Source organism: Durio zibethinus, chromosome 26 (assembly GCF_047325235.1).
Source record: "Durio zibethinus cultivar Kanyao isolate XHJ-2024 chromosome 26, ASM4732523v1, whole genome shotgun sequence".
NCBI classification, from domain to species: Eukaryota; Viridiplantae; Streptophyta; class Magnoliopsida; order Malvales; family Malvaceae; genus Durio; species Durio zibethinus.
Genome location: NC_143187.1, coordinates 16,829,783 through 16,846,748, shown reverse-complemented (window position 1 = coordinate 16,846,748; position 16,966 = coordinate 16,829,783). Strand labels below are relative to the sequence as shown.

The 16,966-nt window shown below is 34.0% G+C and overlaps 1 protein-coding gene across 5 annotated transcripts in view; it reads right to left on the bottom strand.

The window, feature by feature from the left end:
* SAR1 (SUPPRESSOR OF AUXIN RESISTANCE1) overlaps window positions 1-16,966 on the bottom strand; it is a 39,505-nt gene that overhangs the window by 3,366 nt on the left and 19,173 nt on the right. For all 5 annotated transcript variants that reach the window (XM_089755077.1, XM_022860608.2, XM_089755076.1 and 2 more), the window contains 5 exons: window positions 13,231-13,339; window positions 13,059-13,130; window positions 12,818-12,941; window positions 11,086-11,193; window positions 6,014-6,154 (listed from right to left, as the gene is read on the bottom strand). In XM_089755077.1, coding sequence (XP_089611203.1) covers window positions 6,014-6,154; window positions 11,086-11,193; window positions 12,818-12,941; window positions 13,059-13,130; window positions 13,231-13,339 — 554 coding nt within the window. The remainder of the gene's footprint in view (window positions 1-6,013; window positions 6,155-11,085; window positions 11,194-12,817; window positions 12,942-13,058; window positions 13,131-13,230; window positions 13,340-16,966) is intronic.

Here is a 16,966-nt window from a genome sequence, read left to right as displayed (position 1 = left end):
GGAAAGGTGATTTGGCTAAAACCTCAAGTTGTGACTATCTTTGGTGCACCTACTGCAAAAAGCTGAGGCACACTAGAAATCATTGTTGGAAACTAAATGGAAAACCTTCAACTTCAAGCAAAGAATGGGGTTATAAAGGAGGACAGCCAAGAAATCAAGGGCAAGCTCAAAAGACTACAATGGAGTCAAATCAGGATAAGTCTCGAGGATAGAGAAGAGATTGAGAAACTAAGAAACCTATTGGGAAGCCTTGAAAAGCCCACTAATGTATGTTCCTTGGCACACTCAGGTAAGGTCTCTAATGTAGCTAAAGTCTCTAGTTCTCATCGATTAAATGTCTTGGATAAGTCTATAACAAGTTTTTGAGTCATTGACTCTAGAGCCAAAGACCACATGAGACATTCCACACATAAGTTTAGTACATATACCCTCTGTCCGGGTAATAAGAAGACTATTGCTGTAGATGGTTCACTTACTACAATGGTAGGACTAGGAGATGTACAAATTAATCCCTCATTTGTTCTTAAAAATGTTCCTTACGTTCTTCAATTGTCAACTAATCTGATATCTATACAAAAGCTTACTACAGACATGATTTGCAATGTGATTTTTTATCCCTCTTATTGTGAATTTCAAAACCAGGGTTTAGAAAAAAAGATTAAACTTGCTAAGGAGAAGGTTGGACTATACTATCTTGAGACATCAAACCACACAAGTAATATCAAGAATAGTCTCCCTTGATCATTTCCTTCTGAAAAATCTCCCAATAAAGACGAAATCTGGCTTTATTATTTGTCTTGCACAATCTTCTTTTGGAACTTTGAAAAACACATGTCCTTTGTTCAAAGGATTAAATGACAAAAATTTACATTGTGATGTTTATAAACTTGAAAAGCATAGTTGTCTTTTCCAACTAGCACTAAAAGAAATTCTACTCCTTTTTACTTGATTGATGATGACATTTGGGGTTCCTCTACAATTCCTAATATTTCTGATGAAAGGTGGTTTGTTTCATTCATAAATGATTGAACTAGGGTCTTTTATTTTTTACTTAAATCCAAATCAAATGTGAATAATGTGTTTTTAAGCTTCCAAAACATGATCCAAAATTAATTTGGAGTGAAAATAAAAAAATTTAGGTCTGATAATGCAAGAGACTATTTCAACCAGAGTTTATCTACCTATTTCCAAAAATATGAGATTATCCATGAGTTATCTAGTGTTACTACTCCACAACAAAATGAAGTGGCAAAGAGGAAAAACAATCATTTACTAGGCACAACCCGACCCTTACTTTTTCAAGTCAACATACCCAAATCCTACCAGAGGAAAATTGTTCTCATTGCCACACATATTATAAATAGATTACCTTCAAGGGTTTTGGGATTTAAAACTCCTATGGAACTACTCTCACAATTCTATCCCAACTTGAATTAATTGTACATAATTTATTCATGTGCACAATTATAATAAGGGGAAGTTGGATCCAAAAGCAATTAAGTGTACTTTTGTGGGGTATTCATCAACTAAAAAAGGGTATGAATGCTATCATCATCCTACCAAAAAATTTTGCATCTACAAATGTCATTTTTTAATAAAGTAAATCATTTTTACTTAACCTTATCTTCAGAGGTAGACTTCATTCATGGAAGATAAGGACAAAGACTTTTTTTTGCTTGACTTATGCTCCTCAACGTTTTCACCCATTAATTCTTCTGAGTCTAAACCTATTTCTTTTGAGTCCAAGTCAAACACTAAATCTGAGTCTAAATCCATTCCAAACACATATTGTGACTAAGGATAATACTATTCTTGATTCTATAAAGGAATTACAAGTGTACTTAAGAAGGAAAGTTCTAGCTTCCAAACCAGTGCAAGTCCAAGAACCTGATCCTAACTCTAGGAATGAGGTAATTGCAATCTCTAACTCTATTTCTCAAAATGAGCATGAATCTCCTAAAACTAAAACTAGTTATTATAATCTACCTATTACCATTAGAAAAAGAACCAAAGAATGTACTAAGCATGCACTCTACCCAATCTCTAATTTTGTGTCATTTGAAAAATTCTCACCATCCCACAAAAATTTCTTTGTGAGCCTAAACAGTATTTTTATTCCAACTACATTATCCGACACATTATCAAATGAAAAATGGAGGCAGGTCATGAAAATAGATATGGAGGCCTTAGAGAAAAATAAGACATAGGAACTAGTAAAGCTGCCTGAAGGAAAAAATCCAATTGGGTGTAAATGAGTTTTCATTGTAAAATACAAGACGAATGGTACTATTGAAAGGTACAAGGCCAAGTTGGTGGCTAAGGGCTACACTTAAACTTATGGAGTGGATTATCAGGAAACTTTTTCTCCGGTTGCCAAGATGAATAAAATTAGGATTTTTTTATCCTAGGTTGCAAATTACAATTGGCAACTTCAACAATTTGATGTAAAGAATGCTTTTCTACATGGTGATTTGGAAGAAGAAATATATATATAGGTTCCACTGGGATTTAGAGATCATCTAGAAGCAAACAAAGTATGCAAGCTAAGAAAGGCTTTATACGGCCTTAAACAATCTCCTAGGGCTTGGTTCGGGAGATTTGCCAAAGTGATGCTAGCAATGGGATATAAGCAAAGTCAAGGAGATCACATAGTGTTTATCAAGCACTCAGATTCAAGGAGAGTCACAGTTTTGTTAGTGTATATTGATAATATAATTGTAATTGGAGATGATGAAAAAGAGATATTATCTAAAACAGTGTTTGGCCAGAGAATTTGAGATAAAAGCGCTTAGGAGATTGAAGTACTTCCTAGGAATTGAAATAGCTCACTCACGATATGATATTTTTATCTCACAATAGAAATATGTGATGGATCTTTTGAAGGAAACTAGAAAACTCGCATGTAAACCTGCAAATACTCTTATAGATCCTAATGATAAAATTGGAGAAGCTAATCAAGATGTTGCCATAGATAGAGAGATGTATCAAAGATTAGTTGGAAAACTCATTTTTCTCTCACATACTAGACCTAATATAGTATATGCTATGTGTGATAAGTCAATTTATGCATAGTCCTAAAGAAGTGCACCTATAGGCTACTTACCGTGTACTATACTATTTGAAGGCCAATCTTGGGAGAGGTATTTTGCTCAAAAGAAATTCAAGGCTGGTGCTAAAGGCATATACAAATGCTGATTATGCAAGTTCGGTAATTGATAAAAGATCCACCTCAAGCTACTGCAGTTTCCTAAGTGGTAATCTTGTGACTTGGAGGAGTAAAAAAAAAATGTGGTGGCAAGATCAAGTGTTGAAGCAAAGTTTAAAGCAATGGTTAAAGGAATTTGTGAACTATTACGGTTAAAGATCATCTTAGAAGATCGGAAGATCAAGTGGGATGGACCAATGAAACTCGATTGGGATAACAAGTCTGCAATAAGCATTGCACACAATCTTGCGCAACATGACAAAACAAAACACATTGAAGTAAACCGACACTTCATAAAGGAGAAACTAGACAGTGGGTTCATTTGCACACCATATGTATCAACCAATATATGTGTTCACTAAAGATCTCAGCAATGCAACATTTCAAGATTTTATTTTCAAGCTAAGAATGGAAAATACCTATTCACCAGCTTAAAGGAGAATGTGAGAAAACACTTAGTTACAACTGGTTGTAATTTGTTTCCCTAGAATTAAGTATGTTGTAATCTGTATCCCCAGAATTAAGGACAAAAAATTAGGATAGACAATCCCTAAATTATAAGGATCAGTTTTAGGAAAATTTATTTCCTAGTTTACCCTCGAGTTAGAGGTATATAAACCTAAGGTGCTTGTATAATTCAATAGACAAGTTTTTCTATATAATCTCAGTGTTTTCCACACATTTTCTTATCCCCATCTTATTTGTTGTTACTTCCCAAAGAAAAAAAAAATAAGCTTTTTCAATTCCTCTCTCATGTGACCACACCTTCATTACACTTTAATTTGCAGATGGCAACCAAACTTCTCCATTTCGGAGATAGGTATAGATGTAAAAACGGGCATTTGCTGAATCTTGGATCTTTAGTGATGGATGATTTATAGAGAAGAGAGATAAGTGATTTCTGAATGGGTGAAGGAAAAAGAACAAAAGAAAAATGTTTTAGCAAACAGAATTTGAATAAAAACAAGAAAGATAACAGTTTTGGGGGAAAAATAATAAATCAAGTCTCAAGGTAATTAAGTGTCAAATTTTAAACTATTTCAGTCCACCTCAAACTACAGGGTATTTTTTTGTAATTAACCCAAAAAAATTAAAAAACATAGATATAATTTGTTTAATGTATATTCATAAAACAGAATCAGGCCTGATGGACATCAAAACTGACAATGAAGAATTCAGGTTGAATACAGAATGTAGATAATAATAGAAACCAATGCAGGATCAAATACAAAAGAAAGCATACAAGGACTACTTACACCAGCTACTATCAATTGTGGAAAAACAAAGAATCAAGAATTTGGATATGCATATTGCATGTGAAATCAATATGTTTGCAGGGGAGGGAAGAAATGTCTCAAAGTGGAACTAAAGGTTCTTCACAAATGCCCCAACATTCCACTTTCATGACTTCCAAATAGGGAACTATTTTATATATACATATCCATACATAAATATATACATACAGCACGCATGTACAAAATTTACGGTTTTGCCTCGTTGCAGAGTCCACTCTCAATAACCTACCCAACACACTTACAAATAGGATAGAATATGCATTTCAGAGAAGGTTAAGAATGAACAGTGCAGCTTTACATGAAACCTGCCTATGTGCAACTCTGCACTACATGATCAATTAGGATTTTCTAAGAGTTGCATAAGGTTGAAAAAGTAGGCTGCTTATCCTGCTGGTAGAGAAGAATTGGGAGGTCTGTATGCTTGTGTGTGCATGAGAGAGACAGATATTCAAGAAATATGCTTCAATAATCATCATAATTGACTGTTACATAATTCAAAATCTACTAAAAAGGATGAGATAGGTACATATAGAGTAATACGTACTCTGAGGGACATTTATTTTTTTTTCGAAATTATACTCTAAGAGACTTGTAAACAAAGGATTAGAAGTACTAATAAAAAGTAACTACTAATAATATATATTATCCTGAACTCCAAGAAAATAAGTCTGGTTGTCCTAGAAACTCTTCGCATAATCCAAACTTGACCAACTTACAAGAATACCCTAGGTTGCAAAAATTGCAAAACTTTAAGATCCTATCCCTAGAAAGAACATAAACAAATTTTTTAAAACTAAAATTGCATGATTCAAAATAAATAAAAGTTTTGCCATGGTTGCAGCTAAATGCAAATATCTTCCACTTCAATTTTTTTTCCTAGAGAACGGAAAGAAGCCACAAAGAAAATGGCTGACTAGTAGGGCTGTCAATTGACTACACCCCAACAAGGAACCAGCCTCCCCTCCTCAATTGGGTCAGGATTTTTATTGGAAAAAAAAGAGGGGGGGGGGGGGGGGCAAGGAATCAGGACTGCCATCCCTGCTGAGTGCCGAGTACTCACCAAGGCACGAAGGGAAGGAATTTTCTCCCCTAAGTAGAGGTTCAGGGTGGGACAGAGGAGAGATTGGCAAAGAGTGTTCTTTGCCTCATATTTGGCCTTCTGCCATTCCTACTCGGTAGGACTAAACACTTGATAAAACATCAGTCCTAACAAGTAGCTTTCTTCCTTTAATTTATTTCCCATCAAATAAAGAAAGACACCAACAAGTTCACCCTTCCTAATCCCTCTTGACCAGACAGTCATGATCTAGTCTTGAAAAATGTTCTGAAGATACATCTTGCAACTTCAGTGACTTTTCACTAAAATGAGGGATGTCAGCAATTTAAGTGAAACATGGATTGAAATAATCATGTATGTTCTCTGACATTAGGAGAGTCCCATTATATACTCATTAAGAAAACCAGATGACTAGCAGTAAGCAAGTTAAGATACCATTGAAAAATTGCAACTTACTGTTGATGCAAACGCTTCTAAATACTCAAGAAACAAATTTGTAGCTTCTGTATATCGACCATGGTCAACATATAGTCGAAACAAGGATGCTGGACTTGGCTCTGTGCCAGTCATTCCCCAAGACCTTTCCCTCTGACTTTCCTGCTCAAACCCGAGAGAATAAGATCATGAAAAGTTTAACAATAAGCAATATTAATCCAGACATGATAAGGTTAATAACAGTTTGTAAACAGATCAGTCACATTCACTTAAAGATAGTTTTCTTTGAGCCAACTGGTACCAGTGGCTGCTGATGTGAGCAAGAACTTTTTTACAGCATGATAAAGTTGATCAACAGACGTGATCTGTCAACCTCACTTGGTTTATTCTTTTGTTTTTCCCTTACCAGATCCAATTACACAATATCAAGGAACAAAAATAGAGAATGACTATTCCAAGAATACTCTGCTGCTCAAATATGGCCTTCACAAGAATGAATTTACTAGCTTGATGAATTTTCATGTAAAGCAATTATATATCAACTTACAGCCCTTTTCTTTTTCTTCCCCTTTACTACTTGCGTATTATTGTGTGTGGGAAAACACTTATTTACAGCTGGTTGTAATCTTGTAATCTGTATATTTATATTTGTATCTCTAGAATTAAGTATTTGTATCCCTAAAATTAGGATAGATAATCCCTCAATTATAGGATTAGTTTTCTAGGAAGATTTAGTTTCCTAGTTTAACCCCTAGTTAGTTGTATATAAACCTAAGATTCTTGTATAATTCTCAATGAGCAGTTTTCCAACATGCATTCAGTTTCCATACTGATTTATTTCTTAGTTTTTTCACATGGTATCAGAGCTTTAAGCTTTTTTTGGGAAGCAAAATTTTCAGCCTTCATTGCTGACTTTTTTAGGCCTTCATTGCCGAATCCTGTTTAGGCCTTCATTGCCGAACCCTTTCAAAGAAAGATATCACTACCACCCAATTTGAGGAAATATTAACTGAAAAAATCACTGGAGTACTACAGATGTCTCAGAAACAAGGAGAGTTCAACAGGGAAGAGATTGAAAAGCTGAGAAACTTATTGAAAATCCTTGAAAAGCCTACTGTGGTATGTTCTTTGGGTAAGGTTTCTAGTTCAGGTAAAGCTTTCGGTTCTCATGGATTAAATGTCTCGGCTAAGCCTATTACAAGTTCTTGGGTCATTGACTCAGAAGCCACAGACCACATGACACATTCCTCACAAATGTTTAATACATATAACCTGTGTCCTAGTAATAAGAAAATTGTTGTTGCAAATGGTTCACTTACCACAGTGGCAGGATTAGGAAATGTTCAAGTTAATCCCTCATTTGCTCTAAAAAATGTTCTTCATGTTCCTGGATTGTCTACTAATCTGATATCTATACAAAAACTTACCAGAGATATGAATTGCAAAGTAACTTTTTATCCCTCTTATTGTGAATTTCAAGACCAGAGTTCGGGGAAGATGATTGGACTTGCTAAAGAGAAGGATGGAATATACTATCTAGAGACATCAAATAACACAAATAGTATCAAGAATAGTTTACCTTTGTCATTTCTTTCTGAAAAATCGTCCAATAAAGACAAAATCTGGCTTTATCATTTTCGTCTTGGACATCCTTCTTTTGGAACCTTGAGAAACATGTTTCCTTCTTTGTTCAAAGAATTAAATGTCGAAGATTTTCATTATGATGTTTGCGAACTTGCAAAGCATAGACGTGTGTCTTTTCCAATTAGTAACAAAAGTTCTACTCCCTTTTACTTGATTCATAGTGACATTTGGGGTCCCTCTACAATTCCTAATATTTTTGGTGCGAGATGGTTTGTTTCATTCATAGATGATTGTATCAGAGTCTCTTGGGTTTTTTTACTTAAATCCAAATCAGATGTGAATAGTGTGTTTTTAAGCTTCCAAAACATGATCCAAAATCAATTTGGAGTGAGAATAAAGAGATTTGGGTCTGATAATGCAAGAGACTACTTCAACCAAAGTCTATCTACCTATTTCCAAAAAGAGGAGATTATCCATGAGTCATCTTGTGTTAATACTCAACAGCATAATAGAGTGGCAGAGAGGAAAAACAGCCATTTACTAGCCACAACCCAAGCCTTTCTTTTTCAAGCAAATGTATCTAAATTTTACTGGGGAGAAGTTGTTCTCACTGCCACACATATTATAAATAGGTTACCTTCAAGGGTTTTGGGATTTAAAACCCTTATGGAACTACTCTCACAATTTTATCCCAACCTCAATACCACAAACAATCTCACACCTAGGATATTTGGTTGTACATCATTTGTTCATGTTCACAGTCATAACAGGGGAAAGTTGGATCCAAGAGCAATTAAGTGTATTTTTGTGGGGTATTCTTCAACTCAAAAAGGATATAAGTGCTATCATCCTCCTACCAAAAAATTCTCTGTGTCTGCAAATGTCACTTTTGAAGAAAATAAACCATTTTTTACTCAACCTTATCTTCATGGGGAGACTTCATTCATGGAAGATAAGGATAAAGACTTATTTTTTCTTGATTTGCCCCCTTCTTCAACATTTACACCCATTAATTCTTCTGAGTTGAAACCTGTTTCTGCTGAGCCTAAGTCAAACACTGAATTTGAGTCTGAACCCATTCCAAATACGGAAGATGTGACAAAGGATAATATTGTTCTTGATTCTATGAAGGAATTACAGGTGTATTCAAGAAAGAAAGTTCCAGATCCTGAACCAATGCCAATCGAAGAAACTGATCCTAACTCTGGAAATGAGGTAACTACAGTTTTTGACTCTATTTCTCAAAATGAGCATGAATCGCCTAAAACTATAACTAGTGATTATGATCTGCCTATTGCCATTAGGAAAGGAACCAGAGAATGTACCAAGCATCCACTATACCCAATCTCTACTTTTGTGTCATTTGAAAAATTCTCACCATCCCACAAAAATTTTCTTGTGAGCCTAAACACTATTTATGTTCCAACTACATTATCCAAGGCATTATCTAGTGAGAAATGGAGGCAAGCCATGAAAATAAAAATGGAGGCCTTAGAGAAAAATCAGACATGGGAACTGGTAGAGTTGCCTAAAGGAAAAAATCCAGTGGGGTGTAAATGGGTTTTCACTGTAAAATACAAGGCAGATGGTACTATTGAAATGTATAAAGCCAGGTTAGTGGCTAAGGGCTACACTCAAACCTATGGAGTGGATTACCAGGAAACCTTTGCTCCAGTTGCCAAGATGAATACAGTTAGAATTTTGTTATCATTGGCTGCAAATTACAATTGGCAGCTTCAACAATTTGATGTAAAGAATGCTTTTCTACATGGTGATTTGGAAAAAGAAATATATATGAAGGTTCCACCGGGATTTGGAGGTCATCTAGAAGCAAACAAAGTATGCAGGCTGAAAAAAGCTTTATATGGCCTTAAACAGTCCCCTAGAGCTTGGTTCGGGAGATTTGCCAAAATGATGCTAGCAATGGGATATAAACAGAGTCAAAGAGATCACACATTGTTTATCAAGCACTCTGATTCAGGGAGAGTCACAATTCTATTAGTGTATGTTAATGATATAATTGTAACTGGAGATGATGAAAAAGAGAGAGAATCTCTAAAACAGTTTTTGGCTAGAGAATTTGAGATAAAAGAGCTAGGGAGATTGAAGTACTTCCTAGGAATTGAAGTAGCTCACTCACGGCATGGTATTTTTATCTCACAACAGAAATATGTGATGGATCTTTTGAAGGAAACTGGGAAGCTCGCATGTAAACCTGCAAATACCCCTATAGATCCTACTCATAAAATTGGAGAAGCTAATGAAGATGCTACTGTAAATAGAGATATGTACCAAAGATTAGTTGGAAGACTCATTTATCTCTCACATACTAGATCTGATATAGTATATGCTGTGAGTGTGGTAATTCAATTTATGCATAGTCCTAAAGAAGTGCACCTACAAGTTGTCTACTGTATATTGCACTATTTGAAAGCCAATCCTGAGAGAGGTATCTTATTCAAAAGAAATTCGAGGTTAGTTCTAGAAGCATATACAGATGCTGATTATGTAGGTTCAGTAACTGATAGAAGATTCACCTCAGGCTACTGCACTTTCTTAGGTGGTAATCTTGTGACTTGGAGGAGTAAAAAGCAGAATCTGGTGGCAAGATCAAGTACTGAAGCAGAGTTCAGAGCAATGGCTCAAGGAATTTGTGAACTACTATGGTTAAAGATTATCCTAGAAGACTTGAAGATCAAGTGTGATGGACCAATGAGACTCTACTATGATAACAAGTCTGCAATAAGCATTGCACACAATCCTGTGCAACATGATAGAACAAAACACATTGAAGTAGACCGGGATTTCATAAAGGAGAAACTAGACAGTGGGTTGATTTGTACACCTTATGTATCAACCAAAGGTCAACTTGCAGATATGTTGACTAAAGGTCTTAGTAGTGCAACATTTCAAAAAATTATTTTCAAGCTGGGAATAGAAAACACCTATTCACCAGCTTGAGGGGGAGTGTGGGAAAACATTTATTTACAGTTAGTTGTAATCTTGTAATCTGTATATTTATATTTGTATCTCTAGAATTAAGTATTTGTATCCCTAAAATTAGGATAGACAATCCCTCAATTATAGGATTAGTTTTTTAGGAAGATTTAGTTTCCTGGTTTAACACCTAGTTAGTTGTATATAAACCTAAGATTCTTTTATAATTCTCTATAAGCAGTTTTTCAACATACATTCAGTTTCCATACTGATTTATTTTTTAGTTTTTCCACATTGTGTTATCTTAATAGACCCTTTCTAAGCCATTAAGGCCATGTGTTGGGTTCTCACCCAAACTATCATAGTATCTCACATCTTTTTTTTTTTAGCCAGTTAGTATCTCACATTTAAAAATTATCGTTTTTGAAAAGAAAATAGACGAAAGATTGAGTCAGAGATCAAAGTAGAGGCCACTATACAAAACTTGTAATGTGCAAATTAAGCTGTTCCCAGCTTCTTGTATCAAGAGAGCAAATCAATCCAAGATTTTATATTGTGGGTAGAACTATTACCTTGAACATTTTAACCAGCCATAAAGGCAATTCAATGTGAGGATCAGTACGAAGAAGTGTTTCAGCAACTATTAATGGTAATCTAGCATGAAAATATTTGTATTTTTCCTGCAATGCACAAAGATCCAATGATGAGTTAGATGGACAAAAGAAAATAAATAAGAAAAAGAAAAAAGAAAGGGAAAATGAAAAGGGTGACAAGTATAAGTTTTTAAGGTTGCTTTCATTTTCTTCTTTTTTCTTTCAATGGTGAGCTCAGAAAACCTGACACAAGCAATTTTTACTTCACAATTTTAAAACCTTATCACAGATTCAGTTACAAAGGAATTTAAATCCGAGAAAGAAAAAGCTGCAGCAAAATCTACCAGTGGCAATCAGGTGCACAAACATATATTGCTAGTCATAAGTTCGTCTGATGAATACAGATATGGTCATGATGCTGTAGCAGTTGGTTCAAATCTAAAATCTCGATTGCCTGCAGTCCTATTTGCTTCCTCTTCGATTCAGAAATTCAGGACATATTCTAAACAGTTAACTCAGCAAACACTCAAAATAAGACTTCCATGCAAAATAACACCTAGACCTTTCAATTTTACATTTTCTATTCTCAATTTACTATATACATAATTTGTTTAGTAACATAACTCTCCAATAAACAAAATTCACCAATAAGCATGCAAGTTGACACAAGATAAGTCATGGAAGTTTTGCGTATTTCCTTTCTCATACAACAATAAAACAGCATCAACATATTAAGAACTCGACTCACATTGAACCACAAGTTTATTGTCCACCAATTCAAAGAAATCATAATTTAACCAACAATTTTGAATGAACAAACTTCCATGTTCATGTGTCAACTTACACCCAGAAAAGAACATTAAGCACTATTTTTAATAAACTTTCTAACTAGATTATAATAAGGAACACTATTCTGGCTAATAAATAAAAGCTACTCACAAAATGCAGTTACATTTTGTTTTAGCTAAACAAGAAAGGACCAAGGTGCCAACAGTCATGTGGACTATTAGTAGAGCCTTGGACTCATAGTTCCAGTGACCAACGTTCAATCCCTAGCAACCCCAAATGCTAGAAAGAGAAAGAGCCAAGGTAACTAATCTCAAAGGTCTCTTCTAGAGTTTTTTTTTTTTTTTTAACAGTATGAATTTTCTCACTTCTGATTGAAATCCCATCAGAGAAGAAGAAGAAAACTTTGAAAAACTATTATATGAGAAACCTGCACTGCTTTTAGCATCAACTTCATTCTGGGTTAATCCATAATGTCTGATGTTAGGTCCTCAATGTGAAATCTCGATGCCATTTTTTCTTTCTTTCACATTATCTTTAATTAGAATTAGGTACCATTACGTGGTTTTCTATCACTAATTGCTTTTTGCTTCTGGAAGCAAAAAGTCATATCGCAATAAAAAACAAATAATATTTTTGAATAATTAAAAATTAAAACTGTATTTGTTTTAAACAAAATGCATGATTTTACTTGTATATAGAATAATTATGTTAGAATTGGGTTTGCATTTTAATCATTTTTTAATTTGAAGCAATTATGGATTTATGGCTTTGGTTTTTACTATTTGCATTCCCCTTGTAGCAATATTTTAGTACGCAAAGAAATTAGCAAAAAGCTTGTAGCAAATGAAACAAATAAAACAAGCCTAAAGAAATTTCAGAACTAGACAAGATAACAAAATTGAAGCATGCAGAAGATACGAACAAGATAATGCTCAAGAGTTTCCCAGTGACAATTCATTGTAGTTTGTTGATTGATGGGCTCCATATCAGGTGAACCTTGAACAACCACTTCATCCTTGGATGATGTCAATAATAGATTGTGTGCTCTGAAATCAATCCAAAAAGCAAAAGCCCCATTATGTAAAGAAATTTAATTGCTTCACAGGCAAATTAACCGAGGCAGAAAGTGAAACAAATTAACTCTGAAGGACAACTGATCTTACCCAGTCCAAGATGAGCTAACTGTATTAGGGCAGCACTTTAATGACATAGCGGAGAAGATCTTTTCCAATTCCCTGACCAAAAAGGACTACCAAGTAAGACTAACAGAAATACCAAAAGCATATATAATCATAAGGAAATTTAATGAAGCAGCAGAAAGGTAAAAAGTTCCACCTCTTCAATTCTGAATCCTTCCAGAATTTTAAAAGAACACTGAAGGCCATGTCATATAAATTTGTTTGGACCAGAAGCTCAACCAGTTCTGATGAAGCTTTTTCAATCCCTGGAAAGCAATTGAAAATAAAATAAATCATCCAAAAAGAAGAGACTATTAAAACTGGTTAAAGTAAAGTTCCACTTCAACAACAAAAACATTTATTTGGAGCATTCTTTTTTCACTTTTTTTTAATAAAACCATTTATTAATATCAAAAGCCTAGTACCAGTAGTATACAAGAGCATACACCTAAAATCAAACAAAAATTGAGAAAACAAAACTAACTCAAAATCCAAATAGAAAGAGACAAGATAATTAATGTCTCAAATTAAATAAAGATCTCAATAACAGAAATACAAGCCCTAACCCTTCATACCTCACCAGGTTGTTCTCTATAAATACCGCATGACAAATATAATGGTACTAAGCTAAATCTTCCAAGAGTTTCTTTTCTTCAAAAGTGCCTTTCCAGGCATGTAGCAAAGCAACCATTATACAATGTACCCAGAATCATCCAAGCCAATTTCAATGCAGAAAAGAGTAGAAACTTCCAAGCTATAGGGGACTATGAATTTTAAATATTGACCACTACTGCCACCGTTCTTAGAGCAGCAATAATTTGCTTTGCCTTAAAATGATTATACAAAAAGTTGAATTCAGTGCTAGCGTCCAAACAACCAAAGTGGCTTTTGTGGCTCTTTCATCTTTCAAATACTCTCCCAAATACATAAAACAATTCCACAACCAGAGAAACTCTCAGAATAGCATGAAAAACACAGATGAAAGCCTTACATACTGGTCAACCATCAAGACATTTAATAATTACTCAACCCACACACCTTAACAGAATACAACAGATACATGACAGAAACAACTAAACATACAAAGTGCCAATTAGAGTATTTTTGTCAGACCTTTAAAAAGCAAAAGGCATAAGGTGAAGCATGTCACCACCGGTAAGATGTGGCGTAAGCCTTAAAGTACTAAGGCATAAGTTTTAAAAGAGTCAATTTTATTTTAGAAAGTACTAAATATATTCAAGATAATTATATTACAACAAATCAATATTCCAGGGAAAAAAAAGCTACCATATTTATTTTATTGTTTTCTTTCTCATATTTCCTTCAGATGAATATAAAACAAAAAAAAACTCCAGAGTATATTTTTTCATTTCACGGGTCGAGAAATCCACTTCGAATATTTTTCTATTTACTTTTCTATATCAGAAAAAGAGAGAAGTTCCTATTTTTCAATCTAATACAATATTAAATTAAATAATAGGAGACTCAAAATGAAAGTTTCTTTTTCGCACTCACTCTCCATCACATTGTCAGAACAAAAGTGTCATATGAATTATATTACAACAAATCAATATTCCAGGGAAAAAAAAGCTACCATTAACAGTATGTCTAGATTGAAGGGAGGGAAAGGAATGGAAAGGGAAGGAAGGAAAGAGGGAATCCTTTCCCTTGTTTGGCTAACCAATGAAATAAAAGGAGGGAAATGGAGATGTACTCAATATCCCACCGTTTCCCATTCATCCGAATTCCCCCAAAATGGGGGGAAAGGAGAGGAAAGGAAAAAATCTATACACTGAATAGTCCATAATAACCTCATTGAATTCAGATAATTCCATGACAACCCCATGTAAAAGCTTAACTCTCCAATTTGCAGACTTAGCTTCGGCTTTATGTTATCTCCAGCTAACCGGTCTAGCAACACAACAATGGCTCTCCTTTTGCCCTTTTGTTATTCATTTTTCATCTTACTATGCATGCAAATTTATTTAAGGGATTTTTATTCTTGCTTTACATGGAGACAGACTTTTAACTTTTTGTCTAAAGTTAATATTGTGTTCTTCATTCAAACTTACAACATAACAACCACAAACTACAATTAAATCAAAATTACATGGGCCATCACATGGTTCATAAGAGGGGGGGTTCTCCATATAAAAAAAGGAAAAAGGTACAGAAGCTTCAAGGTCATGTATAAGTGATGATTATAAAAAGTGGAGGCAAAAAATGAAAATGGTTTTGCTGGGTTGATGTTGTGGGAAAAGGAAAGGGAGGTGATGTGAGGATATGGTAGGACAAGTGTAGTCAAGGGGACAAGTTATAAACATTTTTCTCTTATATCTTAATAAAATACGTATATTTATTTATTAGTCAAAATATTGAGAACAAAACTAGATGTTACCTTTAGTTTTTAATTTTGAAATAAAAAATATATTAGGTTTCTTTAATATATAAAAACTACACATTGTACGATACACTTCTAAATAGAATATATCTATTGTTTACATATTTATTTTACTAAGGGTATAATTGGAAAAATATTTCATTATCCTTTCTTTCCTTTCTTTTCCACTTCATAACCAAACAATCGATTTTGATGAATCCCTCCCTTTCCTTTCCCTTATTCATTTTAAACAAGGGAAGCATGTACCCTTTCCTTTACTCACTTCAATCTAAACATGGTGGAAAAAAGAAAAAGAAGGATAAATGACTTTAAAAAAGGTAAAACTATTAACAGCTAAAAGTATAAAAAAAATTAAAGAAAAAAGCAATGCAGCCCATGAGAACTTCCAACTAGGAAGTATAATTTACTGAAGCAATGTAGCCCATGAGAATTCTGAACTTGGAAGAATAACTTTCTGAGAACCCATTATGCACACTGAAACAAAGATAGCATCAATAGTATAAAATAGCACTGCTTTGCATATGCCTTATTCAGGAAGTGTACCCTAAATAGGACTCTCACTAAAAAAAAAAATTAAAGCCTCATTAGCATTTTGGTTGCATCAGCTTGAACTGTTATATGGAATCGTGAGCTAGGACAGCTTGGAAGGCAAGCGTTTATGGTAATAATAATAATTATAATAATAATCTGAAATACTTAACAAAATAGGGAAAACTAAATAAGGAAAACGAAAGATTCCTTAGCTTCACAATTAGGGTTGTTTGATTGCATCATATAACCCAGAAGAAAGAAAACCTATAAGGTTGACTGCATCACACAATAACAATAGCAAGAATGCTGAATCTCTTGTCATAATATGTCTCCAAAAGAAAGAGTACATTGATATTTATCTATGCTACTACCAGCAACCCTAATCCTAAAGAACTGCTATTCCCACTAGGACTTTAAAGAAAATACTTAGACTCCAAAAACTAGAAAAAAAAATGACACTTGAAAACAAACCCTAATATAAATGTAAATATCAGATATAAACCCCAGATCCATAAAATATTATAATTAAACCCCATAAATCAACAAAGTAGCAAAATAAAATCTTAAATAAGCTAATCCTTCAATTAGCTTCTTTGCATTCTTCATCTAATTGCTTTTAAAACATAGGACCAAATCAAGTGATTCACCTTTCTTGCATTCTTATTATTGGCACTAAGATACTCTAATTCCTATATGCATTTTAGAGCAGTATCTCAACACCAAACATCATGATAGAAATGAACTCCATTCCACCTTGAACCTCAGAAAAGTCCCACCTACCTATAATATCGTTGCACAAACTCCAATCAAGACTCAACTTTTTGAAAGGTTAACCAGCAGTGGCATTCACAAGACAAATAAAATATAATAAAGTTCAATGTTGCATAAGCCTTCTATTATTCATGCAAAAAGTTCAAATTTAGACTAAGGCCAAGGGCACGTATACAAGTTTTGAAAGCTT